We start from the raw sequence: 27,037 nt of genomic DNA, 5'->3' as shown, positions 1-27,037 counted from the left end.
AAAACAAAATGGAAAAAAAATTTCAGAGGAGTATGGCTGGAAAATTTTTCTTGCTAGAAAAAAATTTACTGAAATATTTTATTTTTAGAGAAGGAAAGGAGTTTGAAGGAGTTTGCGATTCTTTTTTTTTTGAGACAGGATCTTGCTCTGTTGCCTAGGCTGGAATGCAGTGGCATAATCTTGTCTCAACTCAGCCTCCACCTTCTGGGCTCAAGTCATCCTCCCACCTCAGTCTCTCAAGTAGCTGGGACCACAGATGGACACCACCATGCTCAGCTAATTATTTAATTTTCTGTAGAAATAAGGTCTCACTATACTGCCCAGGTGGTCCTGAACTACTGGGCTAAAGTGTTCCCCCTCTATTGTCCTTCCCAAGTGCTGGAGTTACAGGCATGAGCTATTGCACCTGACCTGATTCTTAATTTCTACCTTTGAGTATAGAAACCATATTGGCAAAAAGAAATTATTTGTATATGTATGTGCATGTGTATGTTATGTTTTGTACATTGAGGCAAAATTGCAAATAAAGTATTGAGTGAAATTGGAAGCTGGGGAAGCACTGTATTAGCTCTTACAGCCCATTTATTATTCCACAGCCTTAGGGATTTATAATTCAAAATAGCTGGGAAACAAATCTAAAATCTTACTTATTTTAAGAGAATGCCAAGTGAAATAAAGGTTGATTTTATTTGCAAGATCTGGCATTTTGAAACACTTTGAAATGAACTCCTAGGTGATTTAGTTCAGTTGGTCTACACCTGCTCCTAACCAGCTGTGTGGGTTTTGCTTTAGAGTAGACTTCTTGGTATTGTTTAAAGTCCTGTGTGCTGTGCAGGTGGCTAACAGGCTCAGGAAGTTGGAGAGAAGGGGACAACTTTAATTAAGAGTGGATGCCTTTGTATCATAGTATGCAGTATAGATAAAGTAACCATTAGTGGGACACTGTATCTTATATGAGGGTGGGATTATGTTTGAGCTAATCTTTTATGATTGAAATATTGCGTGATTATAGAGCTATAAAGTTGACTCAGAAACCCTACTGCTTTATGGATTCACATTTTTATCAGGAGTCTTGAAGAAAATGTTCACTGAATTACTCGCTGTTGCTGCCCATAACTCATTGGTATAGTTGATAGCATTTCTGAGGCTAGGAGACCAGTTTTGGACATGGTTGAAATACGTGTATGGCAGATTTTTCTTGATAAATGTCTAGAGGTCAGTTAGTGTGCTTATAGGAGTTTTGTTAGGGGGTGAAGGTATGGTGTTTACTTGTAATTCCACACAACTGTAAATTCTTTAAAAAAAAAAAAGAAGCAAAAATGATTGTGAAAAGGCAGACTTTCTGATTTCAAAAACAATGGATTTCCTGAGATTTGTCTTATAAGTGTATCCTACAGATTCTGTGTACACAGTTAATCTGTTTTCAAAAAATGATAGGGAGTAAGTGGGGAGAGTTCAAATGCTTCACTGGTTTGCATTTTTCTTTGTTTGATAGAATTAATAGCTGTGTAACTGAAAACAGTCTAATACTTACTTGACCTGCCTCAGTGAGTCAATGCAGACATTTCTGGATTGACTTAAACAGCTAGGAGGAAGAGTATTCTTGGGGAAATAAAACCGGTCTTATACAATCTGCGGATGACGAACAGCAGGGCTTAATGAATGATAGCCTCAAGAAACCTCATTCAAGTAGCTTGGGTGAATGAACAGGAAAGGGAAGCAAATTTTTCAAGAGGAAAGTTTCTGTTTATGCATGTAATTGTATAGATCAGTATTAGTCTGTCTCCCAGAGTTTTCTGTAGGGGGAAAGCAACACACTTGGTTCTAACATTCTTGGTAAACTTTTAGTGATAATTTACTTTTCCTAAATATCTTTTGTTTTAATTGACTTATCATTCGTCTCTGTTTCCATTCCCCTTTCTAAGCTAAAAAAATAATTATAGATTCACAAAATGTATTCGCAGGAGGTTCCAAAGAGGTATATAGGGAAGTCTCATGCATCCTTGGTCCAGCCTTCTGCAATGTTAACATCTTGCATAAGTATAGTATAACATAAAAATCGGAGTTATTGCTATTACAAAAATGGAGTGTTGTATAGAATATGTAAATTACAGTCAGGCACAGTGGCTCACGCCTGTAATCCCAGCACTTTGGGAGACTGAGGTGGACGGATCACTTGAGGTTAGATGTTTGAGACCAGCCTGGCCAACATGGTGAAACCCTGTCTCTACTAAAAATACAAAAATTAGTCAGGTGTGGTGGTGTGTGCCTGTAATCCCAACTACTCAGGAGGCTGAGGCAGGAGAATCGCTTGAACCCAGGAGGTGGAGGCTGCAATGAGTCGAGATTGTGCCACTGCACTCCAGCCTGGGTGACAAGAGCAAAACTCAGTCTCAAAAACAAACAAACAAAAAAGAATATGTAAATATGTAAATTATAAATCTCTTTAGGGAAGAACCTAGATCTGTTTTTGTTAAGGCATCCTTTGTGGTGTCTTTGTTTATAATCTGAACCCATATTTTAAAAATTATATGCAGTTTTTAGGATGGATGTGCTGTCTTCGTTTTGGTGAGAATTTGTCGAGGAGAAACGTATAGCTAGTAAGACATACTTCTATTACTGCTGCATGGAATGCAATTCATCTGTCTCTTAAAGCTTTGTAGTCAACGATAATCCCCAAACCTTTCCTACCTCCTTCCAAATACTTCCTTTAATATTCACTGAAAAGGGCTATATACCTAGGGGAATTTAATAATATATAGAAGTCTAGATGCTTATACTATCAACTTTTTTGGTGACAATGAAGAGTTTGATGCCTTTTACGTGTTAGAAAAGGCTTTTGATAGAAGCTCATGACTTGAAGTGCAGTGTATACTTTTTGCTCTAATTGTATGTCTTTTTATTTCATCCTGATGAAAAACAATAAAGGAGTGTAGGTTCTTTTCTATTTTGTAAGAGATGTTTTGTTTTGTATTCTGCTTTCCCTTTATTCCTTTTGTTTCTTCTTTTGTTGTCTCATTTGTATTGGTGGGTCTCTAATATATAATGGTATAATATGTGCTCAGCCTCTGGCCTTTTGAATGTCATTAGGGTATGGAGCACAAATGGAGGCATGAATATACCTGCCAGGGTAAGATTGCTGCTTTGTGCTCAATTTCCTGAGGCTTCAGATATGCCTTAAAGTTCATAATCATGAGCATCTCATTACTATTTATGATGAGAGAACTACCCATTACTGCTCATTAATAGAGTCATTAGTTGACAGAAACCCCACATGAAGTTTCTTTCCCATACTCATTTATTCCTATGATTGGACTAGATAACCTTTGGTTTTCTCTCAAGTCAGAGAATCTGAATTTCTCATTGGATGTTTTTCTTTCTTCTTGATATTATCTGAAAGACAAAAAAATTAGAGGATGCAAAACTGTTGTAGTTCAGTCAAGGAGGAAGACATCAGTTCATATGAGGTCTGTTCTAATCACATCTGTGCAGTCTTACTAAATCTCTGCAGTTAGAGTGCAATTTGGTCTTTTGGAGATTTGACCATTTACACAAATATAAAAGGACACACACCTTGTACAATTGTTGAAGTACAAATGTTGATAGTTTTGTTTCCTTAGGCAAAGTGATAATATTTTGACAATATCCCATCTTACCTTTTGGTATAGCAGTAGATTGTTACTGAGCAGAAGAATACAATTTTGAGTAAGTGGGCTTTGATAGACCTGCATGACTCTCAGAGTTTTGAACCACTGCCCCCCCGCCCTGCTTTTTTTTGCAGACATATAACCCTAGTGCTGTTAAAAAGTACGCTGTGCACTTTCAGAGAAGCAAGCTCGTGGTGATTTACTTTTTTAGGTCGACTGTTGTGTCTGAAAGTTGCATTTTGTTTGAGTAAGTTCATTAACAAGTATCTGAAGGTGAACATCAAAGGTGTGCTGAATCAGTGCTGACAATTTCATATACGATATTTCATAATAATGTTCTTTCAGAGAGCACATAACATTAACTAGCTTAGGTGGATGTTAGCTTCATTATTTGATAGCAGAAAACAAGACTTTAGGGAGGTTATATGATTTTTCTATCTCTCAGTGACTTGGTAAAAAGTGAACCCTATTCCTTACCAGGTCTGTGGTCTTCAAGTGAAGTGTAATAGTCCAAGGAGCAGTGCATGCTCCCTGTATTTCCTTCTGGGGTCCGTGATTGTGAAAGTGTTGCTTGTGATTTACCAGCAGATATTTATACACATTTACGTATCACAAGACATTTTGAGTCTTTCATGTGGAGCTCAAAGCCTTAAAACATAAAAACCAAACCAAAACAAAGAATTCTCTTATCCAGGCAAGTGTCTCTCTCTCTCTCCCCCTGTTTTTCTTTTAGAAAAATACTTCATGATAAAAACACAAAAGTATGTGAATGGTAATTGAAAATGCATTGCTTCCTTTTAGAAAACCACTAGGATTTGCATAAACCACTTGGCTGTCTGATAAGTGATTATCTGTTCTGTCAGTCCCTGGGGACTTTTAATATTAGGTTTGTATTTTTGTAGAAAAGGCAAGTTCTAAATTTGAAGATGGGTATTGTTAAACTCTTAAAATAATGACAGTTTGTGAAACTGGATGTTCCAGAAGTCCTTTAAAAAGTCAATAAGACCGGGCATGGTGGCTCATGCCTGTAATCCCAGCACTTTGGGAGGCCGAGGCAGGTGTATCACCTGAGGTCAGAAGTTCGAGACCAGTCTGCCCAACATGGCGAAACCCTGTCTCTACTAAAAATACAAAACAAATTAACCAACCAGCGGGTGCCTGGTAATCCCAGTGACTTGGGAGGCTGAGGCAGGAGAATTGCTTGAACCTGGGAGGCAGAGGTTGCAGTGAGCCAAGATCGCGCCACTGCACTTCAGCCAGGGCATCAAGAGTGAGACTCTGTCTCAAAATAAATAAATAAATAAATAAATAAATAAATAAATAAATAAAATAATAAAAGCATGTCATCTCTGTATTGGGATAACCACACAAATAAAATTAAAGGCCTAGAAGGATTTTGAATTTGTGCTGGCACAATCTGTTAATTGTTTGCTTTTAGTACTACTGAGATGTGTTGAATAATACTCAAAATATGCCAATTTGAGAAGTAGAAAAGAAATTTAAAGGAATTTCTGTTAACACTCCTAAAGCATTATGAGAAGACATTTACAGGAATGGAAACCACAACCTGGCTGCATCTGTTTGGTATTTGTTTGCTGAAGTAACTTACCAAAGATGATTTTAAAGAAGAGATTGATAAACTGCTGAAATTTTTCTAGGCTCCAATTCTGGAAAAGCAGATTGACATTGAAATTCTTGTAATGAAGTATACATGCTAATGTAGTGAAATAATAGCCACTTTTTAGTTTACTTATCATTATTTACTGTCTAGCTACTGCAAACACAATTTATTCAGCTTTGCATGGCTAAAGCCTTGGTGGTGTTACAAGTAAATGTGCATAAGCCATAACCGGTGCTTTTTCATATATCTAACTTTTTTAGGTACAAATAGCTTGAAACAGTTTCTTTTGTTTTAAGTTGATACCCAGCTACACTTTTAATTTTCACTCAGTCCTTTACAACTCCATGCTTTATCTGGAATTGTAATACATGTGGAATTATCTTGATTTATCTTTAGATAACATCACTGCCTTCAATGTTGAGTGGGCACAGTTTTAACAGGTCTTTGTGTAGGCAAAGGACAGAATCCTGAGACTGATCCATCATCATCATCATCCTGGCTAACATTTTTTTGAGATGCCATGCATACTCATTTAATTTTCATAGTGATCTTGTGAGGCATGTGTAGCTTCACGATTCTTTATTTAAACCCTCAGGGTCAGATGTGCTTCAGAAATCAGAACTTTTTGGAGTTTAGAAAGGTAATCAGTGCATGTGCCATATATTATACAAAATCTCTAGGCTGGTTCTGGGAAAGCACCTTATATGCAAGCACACTGGTATTTCTACAGGGTAATATATGAATAGTAACGCTGAGTAGAATAAAAGCCGTAAGTACTCTCACGTTAATTCAATCAGGTCTTGTCCCCAAATGCATTTGGGCATTATCTTATGAATTTTTTTTTTTTCCTGAGCCTTTTGGTATTTTGGAATTGAGGTTAAGGAAATACAGACCTTTACAGCTGTAATCCCTTTTATTTATTTATTTATTTTTGAGATGGGGTTTCGCTCTTGTTGCCTAGGATGGAGTGCAATGGTGCGATCTGGGCTCACCGCAACCTCTGCCTCCCAGGTTCAAGCGATTCTCCTGCCTCAGCCTCCTGAGTAGCTGGGATTACAGGCATGTGCTACCATGCCTGGCTAATTTTGTATTTTTAGTGGAGATGGGGTTTCTCCATGTTGTTCAGGCTGGTCTCGAACTTCCAAACTCAGGTGATCCACCCGCCTCGGCCTCCCAAAGTCATGGGATGTAATACATTTTTACAGATACGGGGAAACAGAGACCCAGAGAGGTCAAGTAACTTGCCCAGTGCTACACAGTGAGTGGCAGAGCTGGGCTGTGACTATACAGCCGTTTGACAGAATAGGCTAGATCTGAATATACTAAAGTGGTGATATGTCCATGATAACTTATTAAATTAAAGCTGTAAAGAATGACATATAATATGGTTCCACTTTTAGAAAAAATCTATTATTCTCTATAAACATTATAGGGAAAGATTTAGAAGTACATTCTTTAGACTCTTGACAGCATTTACCTCTGATGATTGGGAATTGGCAGAGTCAAGAGATACTTAAAGGTTTCTATAATTTTATATCATATACATGCTATTCGTATTTTTAAAATGATAAATGTATAAAGGAAAAGTGGGAGAAAAAATTAACAAATGTGTACTCTTGTTTCAGATAGAAGGAAGCTTGGTGCTCTCCCTTCCTTACAGTATTGGAGAAACCCCTACTTTTTATGGTCCCCCATGTAGTATACTGGCTACTTACGCAGTAATTACATATCTGCTTTCTGTAGATGATTTTCTCAAAGCTATGTAAGAAGAATACTTTATACAGAATGAATGGAGTTTAACAAGGTGAAATATCCTAAGTGAAAATGAAGTCCAAACTGTGCTTGGATTGAGGCATTGCGTCTCACTGACAGGTGTTTGGTTAACACTGTGCTAAATGAATGACAATGTGGAATGGCCACTACCAGTGTGAATGTGAGTGCTAGCTGTATAGCATGAGTGGAATATTGAGAATGTGAGTTAGTCTAATCTCATCGTATCTGGAGTCTTGTGTTCAGTTGTGGATGGTATATACAAAGAGGTGCAGTCAGTGTGAAACGTTTTCCAGATAGATTGATCAGGAGGATTTAAGGACTTGAAACCATGTCATATAGGGCACGGGTGAAATAATTGAGCAAGTAAAATTTAGTGTTTTGCCAGCTTCTAGCAATACTTGACTGTTGTACTGCTAAATGAGTAATGTTAGCTCAATATTGATTGACTGCCAGCTCTATGCCACATCCTGAGCTATCAAGCATTTGGGATACAAAGATGAAGAGATGTGGACTCTGTCTTTTATGTCTCTGAGTCTAGTAGAGAACAGAGAAATGTACACAACTATTTCCAATATGGCACGATGAATTTAACAGTAGACCCTAGTACAGAATGAGCATAGATAGATTAAGATTAATTCTTCCTGCAGTAGTGGGAGATGGAAGGATAAGTCTTCAGAGAGAAACAGAATTCTGAGCTGAGTTTTGAAAAATAAATTTGTTTCAGTGAATGAAATCAGAAGATTGACAAAGGATAGTATAACCTTGTTCAAATATTTGAAAAGATGTCATGTATAAGAAAGACTGAAATTTTTCAGTACAACCTTAGGGGCTCAGAAACCAGTTAGGATAGGGTTCAGGGAGACAGATTTAGGCTTAATTTAAAAAGTTTTTAACAGAGCTGTGCAAAGGCTTTTTTGGAATGTTCAGAGTTACCAGTCCCTGGATGTGTTGATGCACAGGCAAATCAACTTTTGTCAGCGATAGTAGGGAAGGCGGGGGCCGGTGGCGGGGGGCAGGTCACCCAGTGAATAGAGTGACAGATAGTGAAGTGTTTAAAGGCATGGTTTCTAGGATCAGACTTCTTGAGCTGGCACTTCTCCGTATTGACTCTGTGACCTTATCTAGGACTGTTTTGATAATTAACAAAAGAAATTGCTCAGACAGCACCTGGTACACAGTAACTGCTAAATAAGTCACTAAGCTATTGTCATTGGATGGGTGGTTAGTTGAGTACTCTTTAAAGTTCCTCCTTCCTTGAAAGACTTTGAATTTCTAATTGTGTAATTGGGTGACAATATTCTTATGAGTATATGACAAAATTCTTATGAATTAAGAAGATAGTAATGAGAAGACTGAAGCAAAAAAATAAAATTGTGATAGTTAACAATTCAGCAGCAAAGATATGAATAAAACTCTGATCTCTTGAACTAGAGGTCGTTGCTCTAGTAACTATCTTGATCTTTCTTTTGGGGCCTTGGGATTTTTCAACCTACCCATCCAGAATATTTTCAAAGGGGCTGATATTGCCTGTTGCTCTCTAACTGGGATTTTTTTGTCTTGCAGATACTGTGGCCTCGTGAATAGAAATGTCTGCCCATGTGTCAGGATTGGAAATAATGAATGAAGATCAGTTAATCAAAGAAGTCTTGGATAAATTCCTTAATTGTCATGAGCAAACAAATGATGAAGAATTTCTGAACACTTTTGCTCATCGTTCACAAGGTAAAATGGAGAGGTAAACGTTCTGCAGCAATAGAGATAAATAATTTTATTATAAGTTTATGTTTTTGCTGCCTCTTAAGAAAGACTGTTTAGTGAACATTCATTCCATTCATTTATCAGGTAATTCTTACTAGGGCACTCATGACCAATGCCCTAATGTTATTGATTATATAAATACTAGTCTTCATACATCCAAGAGTTATGTGATGGTGTCAGAGCCACAGAATTTGATAACTAAAAATGACTTGAGAAATCATTTAGTATAATCCTTTTATTTTTTAAGAAAGCCAAATGCAAAGAGTGGAGGTTGTTAAAAGCCTATTTTTAAAAATTTCAAAGAGAAATAGCATAGTATAGACGATGGATTACATTGCACACTTCTGGATCCTGGGGTCACCACTTACTGGCCATGTGATCATGGGCGGGGGTAGTTTTTGAGTAAAAGGGGAATAATAATAGTACTTCTCTCGAAGGTTGAGAAAGGTTATTTGAGATAATCCATGTGAAACTCTTAGTGTAGTGACTAATATATAATAAGTACTTACTGAGTGTTAGGTATTGGTATTGCTGTTGTGATGCTGCTGCTGCTGCTCCTGTTGTGGTTTCTGTAGAGTGGAAACAACCCTTTAGACTGGATGAGATGAGGCCAAACCCATGTTGTGTTTTTCATTATTTGTTTCTCTCATCCAGTGTTATTGTTTTAGTAATTGAGCCAACATTTGAAAGTTGGGTAATTTTACATGAAAATCTTGATTTGTGTTTTTTTGGGTGGGATCCAGTGAGAATATCTGTTACTTCCTCATGGCAATGTCAGCTAGAGCTCAGGAGCCCTTGCCCAGTGAGCTCCTTAGTTTGTCGTGCTCTCTGGTACTCACACAAGTCTAAAAATGTGTGCTTACATTGTCTGCTTCATTCATTCAAGTGGCATTTGAGTTGTTATCTTCCTTCTGGATTCTGCTTCAGATTGCCATCGGCTTGCTCTCAAACTTGATCCTTTCTGGGTCATTGATCCATATTTTTGAGACCATTGGTTCTCTACCTAGCTATGCATTAGACTCACCTGACTTGCTTTTAGAATGTATCAACATCAGAGCCCACTCTGAAGCTCAGCTAGGATCAAGGGATTCGTATTTTATAAAACCTCCTCTGGTGTTTCTAATGTGTACCTAAGGGTGAGAACAGGGAGTTCCATAATCTCTGAGGTCATGGCACTGTTGAGATACCAGACTTCATGATTTGAGTAATGATTCATGTGTACCAAAGAAATGTAAAAGAAGAGTAGTAGTTATAATGAAATTATAGTTATAATGTATAAATATAAAAGAAGAGTAGTAGTTATAATGAAAAGAAAATGTGATTCTAACCTGTTTCTTTTATCAGGCAAGATATAATATAATTGATATCTGTTTCGTTTACACTTAAAAAACATAGATGTGGTGGTTTTGTTTATACTTAGTGGAAATGAAACATTTAGGAACTAGCTAGTTAACTTTGGGACTGACTGAATGATCTGTTTGGACATGATATGTAGATCAAATTAATCTTGAGAATGACCAAATTATCTTTTAGTCTATGAACCTGGGTTTAGGAAGATACCTGCTTTGTTCGAGACTGATAATTTTGTTTGCGTTTTCTGGACCTAAACATAGCAGTATGAATGGCTTTGGTGGGGTGGTGGAAACAAGGGTAAAATTGGCAGAATTAATGAATTTTGGTATGCTAATGACATTTTGATAATTCATGTTATTTTGGAAATCGTTTGTAAGGCTGACTTTATTTTTGTACCCTAGAAGAATAAAAACTTTTTGCAAGGACTTTGATATATTTAGGGGGTTATAATACATTTGCTTTTGTGAAAAGGGGTCTTACTCTGTTTTCAAATTCCAGTATGATCATTGCATGCTAAGAAAAAAACTGTTGTAGATGGGATAACTTCCATTTTGGGTTCAGTTTTGGGCCCCAAATTGAACTGAAATAAATGATGATGCAGGTCCCATAAACTGCATCTTCAAGCATACTAGTTTTTTCTTTTTTTCTTTCAAAATATCCCTAGGCACCAGTGCACATTATAAACTAATGACCTGAAAAAATTCCTCTTAAAGCACAAAGAGTTGTGAGTGTAAAAATGTCTCTTAAATCAGTAAGTGTCCTTTTTTCCCTTGAAACATTTAAATACCTTCTGAGAAACCAGGACTTAGGGACAGGCCTAAGAGTTGAGTGATAGCCAGCAGAATTGATCAAGGTAAATGTGGTTAGTTCTATTTAAGAAAGACAGTAAAGCTGTATTTCCAAAATTCCCATCTTCCCTGCTTCTTTCCAGGCCCTTCATTTGTCTCAATGTGTTTAGTTGTTTTGTTGATATACACTGAGCCTTTTCTCTGTTAAAGCGGCTATCACCATGCATACTTATGTACATTTCTTTAGTAAGTTCAGTTTCTCAAGTCCATTACCATTTCCACTGATTGACTGTTCTATTTATTTTTATAATAGTTATACACCAGAATGCTTATGGGATTCATTTTCTTTCCAAGAATGTTAAAAGGGTCAGTAATCCTATTAAAAATATTTCTCTGGAAAAAATTAAATTATAGTCTTGTTGAAAGAAATTCTCATTACTGCCTCAGACTCTTGGAAAATATTTGGAAACTGTTAATATTATAGCATAATTCTCACTACAGTACATTTATGTTGATCACGTTTTGTAGTTTTTTCTTTTTTAGAGCAACTAGGTTTTTAAACCGTGGTACATGTTTGATAGTAAAGACAATGTTCTATCAAAATGTTTAAAGAGACAGTAATTATTAGTTTTAAACGGCCAATTATAAGTGAATTCTCAGTAGTATCTTCCATTCAGGAGGGTAAATCAAATTGTAAGATATGTATTAGAAAATTAGCATGCAGATTTTTTTTAATAGTTGGTAAAGACATCGTTATATTGTTGACATTGTGTATAAAGATAAGCAGCTAAGTTTCAATCTTTTGTATCTCAGTTTCTCTGTGAATGTAACTAATTTATGGGAATTTCTAGAATATGTGTTTAAAAGGAAAAACGGATTCTTTCTTCTTGCCTGTCATATTGCTATCATGTTCTCTAGGTTATAGAAACACTGATGTAAATACTTATATTTGACTTTTTATTAATTCATTAATTCATTAAATCTGTGAGTGTCTTGTTATGGTCCAGATATCATTTTAGGTGCTGAAGATTAAAAAGTAAATAAAATATAGTTTGTGTTCTCAAGCACTCATAATCCAGTGATAGAGATAAATAAGCAAGCAGGAAATTAGACTAATGCATGATAAGTATCACAGTAGAGACTGAGAGTTTATAGGAGGGCTACCTAGCCTGTGGTTGGAGGGAGGGCAATAAAGTCTAGTCATCAGAGGGGCTGCTTGAGATGAGTCTGGGATAGCTACTGAACCCAAACTTGCCTTGGGCTTCAAGACATTAAGTAGAACCAGGAAAGTTTGACAGAAAAGAGCTGAAACTGAAAGATGTTAAAATGCCTACGCTAGTGATGGTTCTTTGGGTCATGGTTGCATTGATTTTAGTACTGATATATCTCTATCTCCTTTAAACAATACATCTTCAAGACGAATATGTAGCCTTGCTTTAGTAAGTTTAGAGTTACTTCTAAACTGCTGAAAGAAAAAGGCAATTTCTTTTAATTTTCTTCCATACCAGGATTACAACATGATCCCATTTGGGAAGCATTTGCTCCCACCTTTTAGAGTGGTAATTACTGCTCATGTTGCTGTCACACAGAAATTGTATAATTAAGAAGCCAATGACGTAGAAATTGACATTAAATCTTTTCAACTCCATTTTATTACATATGGTAACTGTCAGGAGTTACAGTAGTTATTTCCAAATCTCTGTTTCTCTCTCTCACGTGCCTAGCATCCAGCTTTCCAAGTGATTCTAGAGTTTTTATATTGCCACATAGTAACAGCTTTCTATTCACTGCCATATTTGTCTACTTTAACCTGTTTTCTTCTGTGTAGATCAAATATTTTATATCAGATTTTGATGTGTAATTTTGTTCCTAGTTTTCTTTATGCTATTCTCATTTCACTTGCAATACTTTGTGCTTTTAGCATTTTATTGTTCTTTTAACATGTCTTTGAAAAAAAATCCTGTCAACTCAACCTCCCTTTTTCTTTTCATACTTGTTAATATTTGAATTGATTTTCCTATTAGGTAGAACATTGTGTGTCTGAATGTTCAGGACAAATGGCTATGCCTGTGGCTTTATAAATTGGTGGAGGGCTGGCCTTTGATAGTTCCAAACTCTCAGAGTTTCAAAACCACTGAATATGTTTCAGTTTTTCTCAGATTTTAATAATATTGTATAATCATAAAGAAATTACTCTATATTTATTTAATTCACATTGAGTTATTTAAGAAGCGATGCCAGTGCTTTTCCAGCATTACAGATTTCATGAGTGGTGTAGTAACTGTATGATTTGTGATCATACAGGCCTGCACTGTCCACCACAGTAGCTACTAGCAACATGCAACTATTGAGTATTGGAGACATGGCTAGTGCTATCCAGAAACAGAATTTTAAATTTTAATTACTTTAAATTAATTTAAATTTAAATAAAAAAACTGGTATTCATTTATTAGAAAACTTTAAAAGGTGTTTGGAACAACTTGGGTAGGTGAATCCATTTTTTTAAATGTAAATTTTATGAAATCTAAATACAGATCAAATATTTCTGATGAAAATTTACTATCTGAATTGAGACATGCCATAAGCATAAACGTACACTGGATTTTGGAGATTTGTATAAAAATAGAATGTAAAATATCTTAATATTTTTATATTGACTATATTTGAATGATATTTTAGAAAATTACTTTAAATAAAATAAATTATTAAAATTAACTTTACATTTTATTTGCATATTTATTTTTTACCATGTCTACTTGAAAGTATAAAACCACATATGTAAGCAGCTCTACTATAGACAAGTAGTTCTCAAACTTGGCTGAATATCAGGAAGACTTTTGTGATGACAGACTTTTATAAAAGTATAGATTTCTAGGCTTTTGGCTTATTAAATGAAACTATAGCAAGGAGTCTAAAATTGTTATATTCTCTAGGCTCTCTAGGTGATTCTGATGTACCACTAGTTTTGAGAACCACTGATTTAGGCTACAGATTCTCATAATGCAGTCTGTTAAAAAGCAGGACTGTCTGTACTGCTTTAAAATATCAGATAATTGCTTAAAGTATGTTTCTTTTTAAATTATAGAGTTGGCAGAGGCTGTCTAGTGCTCTTTATTTTAGATTCACTTATGGATATATTTACTAAGTATTTGTCTCGAGTAACTTATTTAATTGCCACAGTGATGCAAAGAGTTAGCTATTATTCTTCCTTTTTATAGCTCAGGGAACTGAAAGTCATTGTAGATTAAATAATTTGCCTGAGGTCAGGTCAAGGATTCAAACTCCAGACATCTGACCCTCCTGTGTACAATTATACCTCTCTCACAGAAACATCTTTGAGTGAGAGATTATTACAAAACAAGTCTAATATTACTACTGATAGCATTAAGTTCTAGGGATTAATGCTTAGCACTTCACATGTATCATCTCGATTAATCATTATAATGACCTAGTGAGTTTTTTCTTACATTTTAATTTTTATCATTTTATTATTTTTAACTTACAGATGAGGAAACCAAGGCATAAAGTTAAGTAACTTGCTGTTATGGACTGAATTGTGTGCCTCCCAAATTTACATGTTGGAGCGCGAACCCCCAACGTGGACTGTATTGGGAGATGAAGCCTTTAAAGAGATAATTAGGGTTAAATGAGATCATAAGGGTGGACCCTAACCCAGTATGACTGCTGTCCTCATAAGAAGAGATGGAGTTAGACTATGGGCCTAGTCAGTGTGATTTCAAAGCCCACACCCTGAACCACTTTGTTCTCTGCCTTCCTTAGGGCGTCGGGCAGTTCTTCTCAAGACCTGGGGTCACTGCTGTGTAGATAATATATGCCAACAGGAATGGATGTGCTACCTCAAAATACACTTTCCCTGTATTCTCTAGAGTATCAATTCCATGCAGCTAGTGTCTTGTGGGTTTTCACCACTATTACACTTGTATCTAAAGCAGTGCCTGGTGGGGCAGAATGAGTAGATGCTTAAATATTGGTTGAATAAATGCAATGAAAAGAAAAGAGAATACAGAATGACAGGCTGGCAGACAGGAGGGCCTTAGGTACAACCCTGAGGAATACCCACATTTAGTGGATGGCACAGAAGGGAGAGCCTGAAAAGGAGGCTGTGTAATGATGCTCAAGTTTGGATTTTGATATACTATGTAACTGGGAACCATAGCAGAATTTTAAAACAAACAATCAAGACCCAGTAATACACACTGCTTGTGATTTTGAAAGGTAGAGCAAAGAAGAAGTAGAGAAAACATCTGGAGTCAGGGAGACTAGCCGGGGGCTAAGCAGAAGTACATCGCTGGAGGTCTGGACTAGGGTAGTGGGGGAGAAAATGGAAAGCAAAAGGGCCTAGGAGACGCTGTCAGTGAAGGAATGACTGACAGCACTTAGTAAGGTGACTGGCAGAGGATTAGGGAGAAGAAAGAATCAGGGAAGAATCACAAGTATTGTGCCTGGGAGATACTGTGGCCCACAGAGGCCAAGTGACTTCTTCAAAGTTACACAGTTCTCATTTCAGGAGTCTTTTAAATTTTTTTTTTTTTTTTTTCCTTATTGAGTACTCATTCTGTCAAGAGCTTAGAATCTTGGGTTGGGATTTGGTTTACACTTCTGGACTGATAAATTTTGAGTTGTCATTTCAGCCAAAAGAATATCACTACTTATACTTGACAGCTTCTAAAAAATATAATTAAAAATGAAACCGGTGACAGCACATAAAACAACACATTTCCAAAGTTGACATATCATCTTGGTCCCCAAAGCTATTTTGAATTTGAACATTAGCAATGCATCTTTAAACTTCCATGAGGGTACAAAGAGAGGCTTTTCCCAATCTGAAGAATGAATTTAAAATCTGCTGTAGAAAAATACCACAGAGAAAAATATAGAAAGCAGCTGGCCCTCTTACCAATTTCAGAGCAGGGAAGGAATTTCAGTAGAACATAAAAACAGCTTTCTCTCATAAAAGAAAACACAACAAGAAAAATAATCCTTGCTGTGTAGCCTTTTGCAGTTATTTTTTGTCATGTATTAGATAGACACCAGAGGTCTTAACATTGTTTTGATACCCTTGCAACTGGCAGATTGCCTGTCAGAGGAAGTTGGAAACGAACTGACCAGCTTTATGCTTCCAGGTGGCACTGAAGCTGCATTTTCTGTGCTGTTGTTATCAGTCATTTAATTCCCTACTGAATATTGAGTGGTGTTTTTAGTTCACAGGCCATTTGCAGTGCCTTTCTGTTTCCTTTTTAACGTTAGCCACATTAAGAAAAAAAAAGACAACTCGGGAAGCACTTTTGCAAATGTGAATTTAACAGTAAAGAGAAGATAATTGAAAATATCACAGCAAATAGCAATAAACTTACTTTAACTGAAGACATAGGCCATGGGACATAGGCCATGGGGATAATGTTACCTCGAGAGAAATTTGCAGAAGACATAAGGACTTGCTAATAAAAGTAACTAGGCAATAAAGAAAAAATTAATCTTGCATCCCAAGGGAGCGAGTAAGGAAGCGATGTTATTTTAAAGCTTTTTATTGATGTGTTTTTTAGTATTGCCAAAAAGAGTAAAAGGGTAAGAAAAAATGTTGATAGTTTTGTATTGATCATAAATTCAGTAACTATGTGTATGTAATCTCTTTATCACAGCATAACATCAAACATCACATAGAACACTGAAGGAAAAAAATATTGAATGAAGTGAACTAATTTATAGCAGAGTCCTGTGGAAGAAACAGCATCAGCAGCATTAACCTGTTTTTTTTCTCTTTGGGGGAACATCTGCAAGCTGTAATTAAGCAATTTTCATTTGTTTCTGTATTTCTTTTGTCATCACTAAATCACTACACTTAGGGAACAAATTGACAAATTATGAAACACACAAAAAATTGCTGGTTCAGTTGCAGAAGGAAATTTCCCCTTTCAAATTATGACAGATTTTGAGCTGATCAAGCCATTTTGTTTTAGATATATTAGCATAAACCTTCAGCTGAAGTTGTTATAATTCATATTCATTTCAACATGAATATTTGGTTCATAGATAATCATTTGTTTTTTGTGATTGCTGTAGTTTACATGTAATTGGATAAGGAAAGAAAATGTATTTAAATGAGTATGACATTTTGAATTATAATCATTAAATTTATTTTTGGCAGTGTTTTTAATGCATAGTATTTTGTTCCAATAAATATCTTTTCTAATATGCTTTCTCAGTGAAGACATGGGAATTAAAAATATTTATTTTTCCTACAAATAAAATAATCATTTTCTTTGATTCTTTGAAAAGAATAAAATTGTTTGATTTACTTGAAAAGATATACATCTTTTCAATTTATATATATTTGATATATTTTATATGTACATATAAATTAGAGAGTTGAACTTTTGTAGACAAATGGGATTTTAAACTTTTACAGAATGGAAGAGAGCTACTAATAGCTAAATAAACTTTTAAGGTGGTCATTATCAATCTTTAAATAGTCAACTTGAACAGTATTAAGTGGGTGCGTATTTGTTTTATATGCATTTCTCTTTAATTTGAGACATTATTTTTATTCTTTGTTGCTAAGTGTATCATTACTTGAAGGAAAAGGGTCAGTTGTTCCACTTGAAACTGAGGTGATCATAAGACTGTGTCCTTTGATTCAATTGAATGGGCATGTTTCAGATCTGAATGGTTTTAGCAAAATGTTCTTTTAGCCGTGAAACAATAATATTTTCTTTGAAATGGTCAGCTAAACCCAAAGGGATACAAACAGGAAACTTTATTTTAACCAAGCCCTTATATCAAAATCAAACCACAATCTGTCTAGTTTGTGGTTTTTAGTGTCTTTTTTTCCCCTTAATTTGGATTCCTTCCAGAGGAGGTAGATTTAAGTGACGCCCATCAGCTCACTCTTCTTGTAGTTCATGCATCCTTAGCACAGAGAGGAATCATTATACCATTTTCATGTGTTTTCCAGACTTAACTTGCCTTTTGCATTCGATTTTATTGTATATTAACTACTATTTAGAAAATTGGGGTTGTAGGGAGTCATCTAATTCTGAGTGTTGAGTTTAATCCCTAATTATAGTGTCAATCCAGGTCTTCTTGCTAATGTTGAGGTCATTTTGGTATTGACGGTTCCTTCTGTGTTTTAAGCATTGAGCTAGAATCTGGGAATACTCAGATGAACAAAATAGGGTCCCTACCCTAGAAAAATTCATCAGCTGATATGTCATTCCTGCTGCAATCTGCTTATAAAGGATAGTGTGATTCCCAAATGCTCTAAATGTATGAAGGCAGAATAGCAATCTATATGTTTATATGTTTATAGATTGTATAGTTAGAGGTTGATTTGGTAAGACAGTATCAACTGTTTGCCTAGTATTGATTAACATCATATCTAGAATATTGCCATTGGTTTTGGGGTCTCAGTTTTAGATTGAATAAATACTCTATGAGTTAATAAAATAAAAATAAGAATGATTAGAACAGTGAATTTTCAGACTTTTTCCTTCTTATTTTACTTTAAGCTCTATTTTTGGGGGTGGGGGGGGGGGGGAAGGCTGTCCTGGAGTTTCCTGAAAGAAATGAGAGAATGTGAAAGACATGTATAATTTGTCTCCTCTTGAACTGCTCTAATGCAACATGCCAATGTCTGAGTCCTATATTATTACAAATGTGTTCAGCAGATGTTATTCTACTTTAGAGAGTTTGAAAACTTCTAAGAAGTATTTACTTTTTTAAAAAGAGGGAAAAACTACTCCTAACTTTCTCCAGTGTAGGTGAGTTAAAGAGGTTGCCTTGAGTAAATGCAACTTTGTGCAGGTAGGCAATAGGGCATGATCTTAGGGTGAAGGAAAATCTTTTAGGTTGCAAATATTTAGTTTTATAAATAATTTACTATATTGCTTTTATAGTTCTCATTTTGTTATGGACAGGGCCAGTGTAATGGGAAGGGACACTTCTATCCTTGGAGTCAGAAGACCTGGATACTAGTCCAGGCATATACTAATTTCTTAAGACCACAGGCCTGTCACTTACTCTTGTCAATCTGTAAATCAGGGCTGATTCTGCCTGTTTGGTATGTCTCCAATGGTTATGGTGAGAATCTGATGAAATATACATGAAAGTATTTGGTAAATTTTAAACACTCATGTGTAAAGTTTTATGATGAGGGGTTCTAATTCTCTAATATGAAAGAGAAAAACATCAAGGTTAAATATGAAAGGAATCTTGAATGTAAATATAAAAAATGTAAAATATTGTCTACAGTGTTAGTTGTTTATACCCCATTTCTTAAAGTAGTTAAAACCAACTATTTGTAGTACATATTGTATTGTATACATGTACGTGGTATATTGTATGATGTAAGAGTACAATCCAGGGAATGATCCCACACTGGCCTCTGGTGGATGGATGCAATACTATGTCTACACACAATCATCAGGCAAATGTATTTACATGCGTCGACAAAAGATAAAGTATCAGATTCTTCTTTTTAATTATCATTGTTAGATTTTACTTCATGGAATCTTTACTTGGGAATTTTACCTTATATACAAATCACCTGGAAGGTACTTATTAAAAAGCAGATTCTTAGGGATCTTGCCCCAAGATTCAGTAGTTCTACTAGTGTGCAGATCAGGAACTTGGACTTTCAGACCAGCTTTGAGAAATAGTTTCTTACTCTAAATGAAATCAGGGAGGAGTTTAGGGAGATAAATGAATTTTTCAACATTTTGTGCCCATTTTTGTATATATGATATTTTTTTCTATGAATAAGGTCTATAGCTTTCATGAAATTGTGACACTCCCCACCCCACTCAAAGCATAAGAACAATTATTTTACTTTAAATATGACATTTTTGTTGAATGTCACCATTGTATATTATTTAAAAGGCATTTTGACAGTGAAAAAGTATGATGGGTTATAGGAATAATTTTACTGTGATCTTGCTGATTGCTGATACAGAGGCTAGGATATTATAGCTTACAGAATTTTAGGGTGGGCTTTAGTTCAGCACACGTTCTGTTCCAAGTCTGAAGGATTATAGTGCATGTGCCTATAGGTCAAAGCTACTCCATCACAGGGAAATGTCCTTGCTACCTCTGTCTGTTGCTGCCAGAACTGTGTTCTTTGTGAGTGTTTTGCCATTAGCAAGTGCACAGACGAGACTAGGGAGACCACCCAGGCTGTGGAGGCATCTCATTGCCTGTACTTTCAGGAAATGCCCCTCCAATCATTTCACTGTTTCTGGTAACTTTTCTGTTGTGTATTTCATACACAAAGGTACTTGGTAGTTTTAAAGACTTATACAAGGGTAGAATTTTACAATTAGGGTAAAATTATTTGTGATTTAAAAGAGGGACATCAAAGTTAAATATTAAGAGAATCTTGATCTGCAATAGAAAAAAATGTAAAATTATATATATGTGTGTATATCTATGTGTGTATATATATATATTTTTCCTCCTTCTTCATTATTTCCAGGAAAAACTTTTTAAGAAGGAAGAAGATGCATGTAGGTATTCTCCCTAGATTGAGGATTAGAAAGTTCGTTAGAAGAAATGCTTTTTTGCCTCTACAAATATAAGTATAGTTTTTAGTTTTTTTGTTCATAGTAGAAAAATTAGAAAATACTCAGAGGCACCAACACCCACACACCCATGCACACACTCACACCCACACACACAGCAAAACAATAAACATGCTCTTTCTATAGCCGTAGAATTTTTAGCTACTCTATGGCCAGCCAGAATAAAGATTACATCCCAGTCTTCCTTGAAGCTGGGTATGGTCATTTGACTAAGTTTGTGCCAATGAGATGTGAGGGGAACTGGTATGTGCCACTTCTGGGTCAGATCCTTAAGACACATGCACTATATTCTTTTTTATCCTTTTCCTCCTGGCTGGAAATTGGGAATCATTAGAATAACTCCTTTAGACCCAGACATGGAGGCCATGTGCTTAGGATGATAGAAAACTCCAGCAGCCTGAATCCCTGGGTCATTTCATGGAACAAAACCTACCCACCTGTCCTAAACTGTTACAGGAGAAAGAAATAAAATTCTTGTTTGAGCTGCTCCATTTTTTGTGCTTCCTTGATCTGGTAGCTGAAATCAGCCTTAGCTAATTACAGAGGAGTGAGGTATGTGCTTTCTTCTTCCTTTTCTTCATCTTCTTGCTTGGAACAAGAGTGTGGGGGTGTGTCATCCTGGACCATGTGGAGAAGGTTGGTGCTGTAGTCATGGCAGAGTAGAAAGATAGAAGCCTGGGTCAGATGACTGTGCAGAACAATCATATTATCCTTGGATTGTCTATATCTCTTACTGTGCATGAGCGAGAAATAAACTTCCATTTTGTTTAAGCTGTTGTTACTTTAGGTGTCTTTTTTATATAGGCAAACTTATATGCAATTAACTAATAAAGCCATAGTCTATTGTCCTATAGATAAACCATGGTTGTATGCATCCTTTCTGAATTTTTCTGTTTATTAATATGTATATATGTATTCAGTTATTAGTTAAGAACATGGAAGTTGGAGACAACAAGGATTTGAATCTAAACTCTTACTTTCTAACTAGGTGATCTTGGGAAACTTACTTAACATTTCTGAGCTTCAGTTTTATCATATGTAAAATAGATATAATAACTTTTACCTCATTAAGTTGTTATTAGGATTAAATAAAAATATATAAAATGCACATAAATATATTTATTTATCTATATTTATAGTACCTAAATTACTGTAAGGGCTCAACCTAATATTTTCATTCATTTATATATTCAGCAAATTTATTATAATTATTTTATAAAAGTGGGCTCTTACTACACATAGTTTTTGTAACTTGCTTTTTTCCTCTCACCACTCTACAGATAAGAAGTAACTTGCTTTTTAATGTAACATTATATTATGAACACCTCATAGCAATAAATATTATTTACCAGGGTTTTGATGATTTCCTGGTATTCAGTTGTATGGATATTTGTTTAGCCATTCTCTTTTTGTTGGAGATTTGAATTATTTCCAATTTTTGTCTATTACAAATGATGCTGCATTGCACACCCACATTCATTTGGTGAATGTTTGTTGAATATCTACCATGTGCTAAATGTTACTCACAGAAGTGAACAAAAGACACAAAGATCATTGCCTTCAGGGAAATTGTATTCTAAAAGGGGGAAACTGAAACTTGTATTCTGGAAAGGGGGAAAACAACCAGAGCATGGTATAAGGAATCACGAGTGCTGGCAGGAGGATGTAGGGTTGCAGTTTTATATAGGATGATCTGGGAAGGTAAAATTTGAATAAAGTTGGAATGAGGTGAGTCTGCAGATATTTGAGGCCCAGGGAACAGCGAGTGCAGAGGCCAGGTCATAGCAGCACCTGCCCAGCTGAGGACCAAAAAGGAGGCCAGTGCGGCTGGAGTTGCATGAGCAAAGGTGAAGGGAGTGGAAGCTGAGGTTAGAGGGCATGGAGGTAGGGAAAGATGGGGCATGGATAGGTTTGTAGGTCCTTGCAAGGGTTCTGGCCTTTATTGATTGATTTTGGTACCAGCATCTTTGCACCCTTCTTATTTATGGCCTTTAGATACATTTTCACCCATGGAAATGCTGGTTCAAAGATCTGCAAAAACATACGTCCTCGATTAAATAAAAATGTTCAAGGGAATAAATCAGACATTTTTGGCTTTGCAGTGAAATCTTCACCCACGTACTTAATCATTTCTTTTGGATACATTCTTAAACATGGAAATATGAGCTGAAAGATATGTAAAATGTTGTGTCTTTGAGTGAGTAAAAATTTTAAGGGACTAGATGATATGTTTCTTATAGGCAGAGGCCATGTCGTGTCATTTTCTTAACTCCTCTTCCAGCCTAACAGAGTGTTAAGCACATGGTGAACTCTCAGTGTAGAACTTCCTGGTTGAAGGGCTGAATATCAATCTATGTTTCAGTCTTAATTGTTACCCATCCTTTAGAGTGGAGAATGAATATTTTACTTTACAGGAACTGTGAGTAAGTTCCTGATGGTGAGATCCCTACTCTTCTTAGGGATACATTTTAGTGGGAATAGACAGGCAATGAACAATTTAGGATGGTAATTTCAGACTATTTCATATAAATTTGAAGAAAAACAGGCCATGTGATAGAAAGTGGCCTGATCCTGTGACTCTGATGGTACGGTGGAGATAAGGTGATTAGAGAATTATAGCCTCAATGAGCATCAGCATTTCTTCCATTGGGTGTGGAGGGAAGTGAAACTGCATAGTTACCCTGTGGTTTTATTTTGTCATGTGGGACAGCATGGAATTGGATTAGTGATGACAGTCCTTAGGTCAAACTCAGTATCATCATTAAGGGGGTATAAAATGTGGAAACACTCCAAATTTTCATCAACTAGTGAGTGGAAAAATAAGACTTGGTCCTATTCATACAATGGACTATTTGACAATAAGAAGGGAAGTACTAATACACACTCCAGCAGACCAACTTCAGTAACGTTACACTAAGGTAAAGAAGCCAGGCACAAAAGACCACATATCATAAGATTCCATTGATACGGAATGTCTAGAAGAGACAAATACATAGCAACACAAAGTAGATTAGTGGTTGCCTGTGGTTGAGAGTAGGAATGGGGAGTGACTGCAAATAGGCTCCAGGCACCTTTTTGGGGTGATGGAATGACCTAAAAATGGAATCGTGGTGATGGTGGTACAACTTCGTATACTTCCTAAAAATCATTGAATTGTACACTTAAAATGAGTGAGTTTTGTAATGTGTAAATTATACCCAGTAAAGCTGTGGGAAAGTGGGGGTATTATTCATGGATACCTAGATCCTCCCTGGGTTCTTCACCAGATAAGCATGTGTCTTTGTGATCCTGGGTTTAGCTCAAGAACTAGGAGGATCCTACTTGTTTGTAAATATTACCTATTAAGAAAATAAATCAATTATGCATAGACTTGTAAACTTAGCATAGAAAAGCGTTGCAGTGCAAAAAGAAACAAACTTGGATGTAACAGATTCTCCCTTGTGCTGACATTGTCACCAGCAGCTGTTGCTCTGTTAGGAATCCTGGAGCTGTGGGAGGCTATGCTCAAATATGCTGCATCTGTTCCCAGTGTGGGCCACCTCTTCTGTGGTCTTGACTAAGTCAGTTGGGAAGGTAAGCTCATTTTATGGGATGGGTATGTGTGGCCTCTTAGCACCAAACTGTTATCTACTTGACAGGTTGCCATCGTGCTGTTATTTGTAGCCACCATCACAGAGATTGTTTAAAAAAAAGTTATCAAGGGCATGCCAAATTATATGTAAAAGTATTGTACAGATTGCAGTGGAAAGATAACGTAATGATTCTGTGATACCTGGAGAGAGGAAACATAATCAGTTGGAGATAGTGCCTTCATTTTTGTTCTAAAAACAAAAGAGAACTCACTTGCGAACTCTTTTTTTTTTCTTCTAAATGTCTTCTGTTCCCACCACTGCCACCATAGCTGAAGCTCCCCTTACTTCTCACCTGGGTTACTATGGTAGCTCCACACTTTCTTGTCTCTAGTACCTGAACCACTTTGATCCATTCTGTCCGTTTGTCTTCTTAGAGTACAGCTCTAATTGTGACTCCCCAGGATGTAGGTCAAGCACAGAGTTTTTGTCAGGCCCTGCAAATATACCCCATCCATGTGTCCCCAAATCTTCCTGGAATAATCGGTGATTCTTCCTCAGGCCTTGTGCGTTCCCACGTTGAGGGCCTTGCTCAGGGAATTTTCCCTGTGTAAAATGACCTCTTCACAGTGCTCACCTGTTGAAATTGTAGCTGTCTTTCAAAGCTCAGCTCAGATGCCTTAGTCCTATGTGAAGCCTTTTGTGATGCTCCCAAACCAATTATGATTTTACCATTCTTTGTCTTTGTACCTCCCTTATATCATCTGCCATCGGTGCCTTCTATTTTGGTGGTTTGCACATATGGCTTAACTTCCTAGTTTGTAAACTCTATAAGGACAACAAGGACTGAATGTTAACCATCTTTGTCACCTTGCACGTAGTTGATGACCAGAATATAACTTTTGGATTGAATGAGCTCCGTAATTCAGCCACCACACAGAATTTTTTTTCTGTCTGAAGATAAGCTTTCAGAAACATTACACTCTCTTCATATTTTTCTCTCTGTAAGTGCCTAACACTGGACATTTCAAAAATTTCAACTTACTGCTATTGTGTCCCTCATCTGGGGCTTTTCACACACATTTTTCCAGGACAGGGTTGTGCATTTGTGCCTTGGCAGGTTGATGGCTATGACTGTGAATAATGAGTCAATTATCATCCAGCCTCGGGGAAAGCACAGTTATTCCTGACTGGCCAGACTGAGGTAATCCTCTCCTCCCCGTGCCCTTTCAAATGAGGAACATAAAACAGTTGGAATTCAGAGCACTGCAAAGGGAATTTAGACAAAGCATTTGTCAGCTGAATTTAGCTTCTTTGGATTTATTCTGATTTATGATTGATTGGTTTTTAAATTGCTTATTTAGTTCTAACGACTGTCGCTCCACGGGAGGCCAGATACCAAGGAGCATGAGATCAAGAAGCAGTGGAGTGAAGTAGCTTGGCTGGACAAATCAAGAGCAAATATCGTTGTCCAGAGAAACATTGCTCTAGGCAAGGAGTATAATGCAAAAATCACGCCCTGCCTTTCAGAGCACCCAACCTTGTTATCAGCATGATTGCTTATCCCCTATTCTCTTTGCAGAAGGCTTTTTGCAATTGCCTAGTGTTGCACAGAATTGTCCCCCCATGAATTTTTCTTTCCTTCTAGCAATATATTCAATATCTCCTCTCAACTGAGAACATGCTCTTGATTTATGTTGCTATTGACCAGAGTGTGGAAGAACAGACACTCCGAGGTTGCTGGCAGATTTGGTTGTGAATTCTAATGTTGGTTGTGCTGATCTGTGAAAATTCTCCTGCAAGTGTGATAATGCTTCTCATTGCATGGGCACTAGTCTGGCTTTTTTACAGATTAATTTGAATTTTTAAAAAAGTTTCTTTCGAAATTGAGTTCTTTAAAAAAATCACTTTTGTCTGGAAGATATATAATCAATATGTGGTTAGTGTTTAATTTATCAAGACATCAAAAGTTTCAACCTTTTCAAGGTGTGTAACCTTTTCCTTTGGTCTGAAATTAGACCCTATAGGTGTAGTGGGGGCCTTGTAAGGGAGATCTGTTGGAAGCTTGTCTGTTTGGTATCAAAAGGAAATTGAAATTCCATTGCTTCAGAATAATGAAACCTCGAAAAACCTTTAGAAAAAAACTTTTGTCTCATCTGTATTGAAGTTTTGACTCAGAAATGCCCAAAGAAACGCTTTTTCAGGTCTCAATAACCTACTTGTTCTCTGAAATATTGCTGTTAGATTTCTAAACCGTATTATGTCTGACATTTATTTCAAAGCAAGAAACATTAGGGATAAGATGAAAGGGTGGAAGAGGACCCTGATGAAAAACAGAAACAGAAGAAGATGAGTCGAACATTTGGGTGGCACTTTTGGATTGCACCAGGATTGCTATAGGAAGCGGCATCTGGCTCTTTAATCAGGCTTTCAGCCACTTCGGATTCTGGGCTGTGCCAGCATCTGCCATTTTGACATTATCATATTGAAAAATAACTTTTTTTTCCTTTCTCATTGTGCCAAGGTATTTATTATTTGCTGGATTTTAAAAACAATGATAAAAACCTTTAGAAGGAGCACTTCTGGGTCTTAGGAGGGATATAGCATATATTCTTGTGAAACCAATTTTGAAGTTTAGAAAGGAGCCTTAAACTGTAGCTTTTGTCAGAGAGCGAACAAGTTCTTTTCTACATCATCCAGTCTTTTAAAAATGAAAACTTTGTGTTTATAAAAGGAGAATTTTTAAAAGAGTGAAAGAATTTTTGTTAGATCTGAGATTCCAACAATAGTCCAACATCAGGATCAGAAGCTGAGACTTCATTATATTTTGTTCTTTATTTCAGAGGAGTTTCATCTGGTTACCTGTCACATAACCTGGGTGTTTTACTAGAAATAGTAGAGAGTACACTGAGTGATTGTGAGAACAAATAGAACT

At 36.3% G+C, this 27,037-nt stretch overlaps 1 protein-coding gene across 6 annotated transcripts in view; it reads left to right on the top strand.

Moving 5' to 3' along the window:
- IFTAP (intraflagellar transport associated protein) overlaps positions 1–27,037 on the top strand; it is a 60,995-nt gene that overhangs the window by 7,183 nt on the left and 26,775 nt on the right. For all 6 annotated transcript variants that reach the window (XM_023185554.1, XM_023185550.1, XM_023185553.1 and 3 more), the window contains exon 2: positions 8,605–8,763. In XM_023185554.1, coding sequence (XP_023041322.1) covers positions 8,628–8,763 — 136 coding nt within the window. In that variant the 5' untranslated portion in view covers positions 8,605–8,627. The remainder of the gene's footprint in view (positions 1–8,604; positions 8,764–27,037) is intronic.

The sequence above is a fragment of the Piliocolobus tephrosceles genome, chromosome 13 (genome assembly GCF_002776525.5).
Source record: "Piliocolobus tephrosceles isolate RC106 chromosome 13, ASM277652v3, whole genome shotgun sequence".
Taxonomy (NCBI): Eukaryota; Metazoa; Chordata; class Mammalia; order Primates; family Cercopithecidae; genus Piliocolobus; species Piliocolobus tephrosceles.
This window is presented reverse-complemented; position numbering and strand designations above follow the sequence as displayed.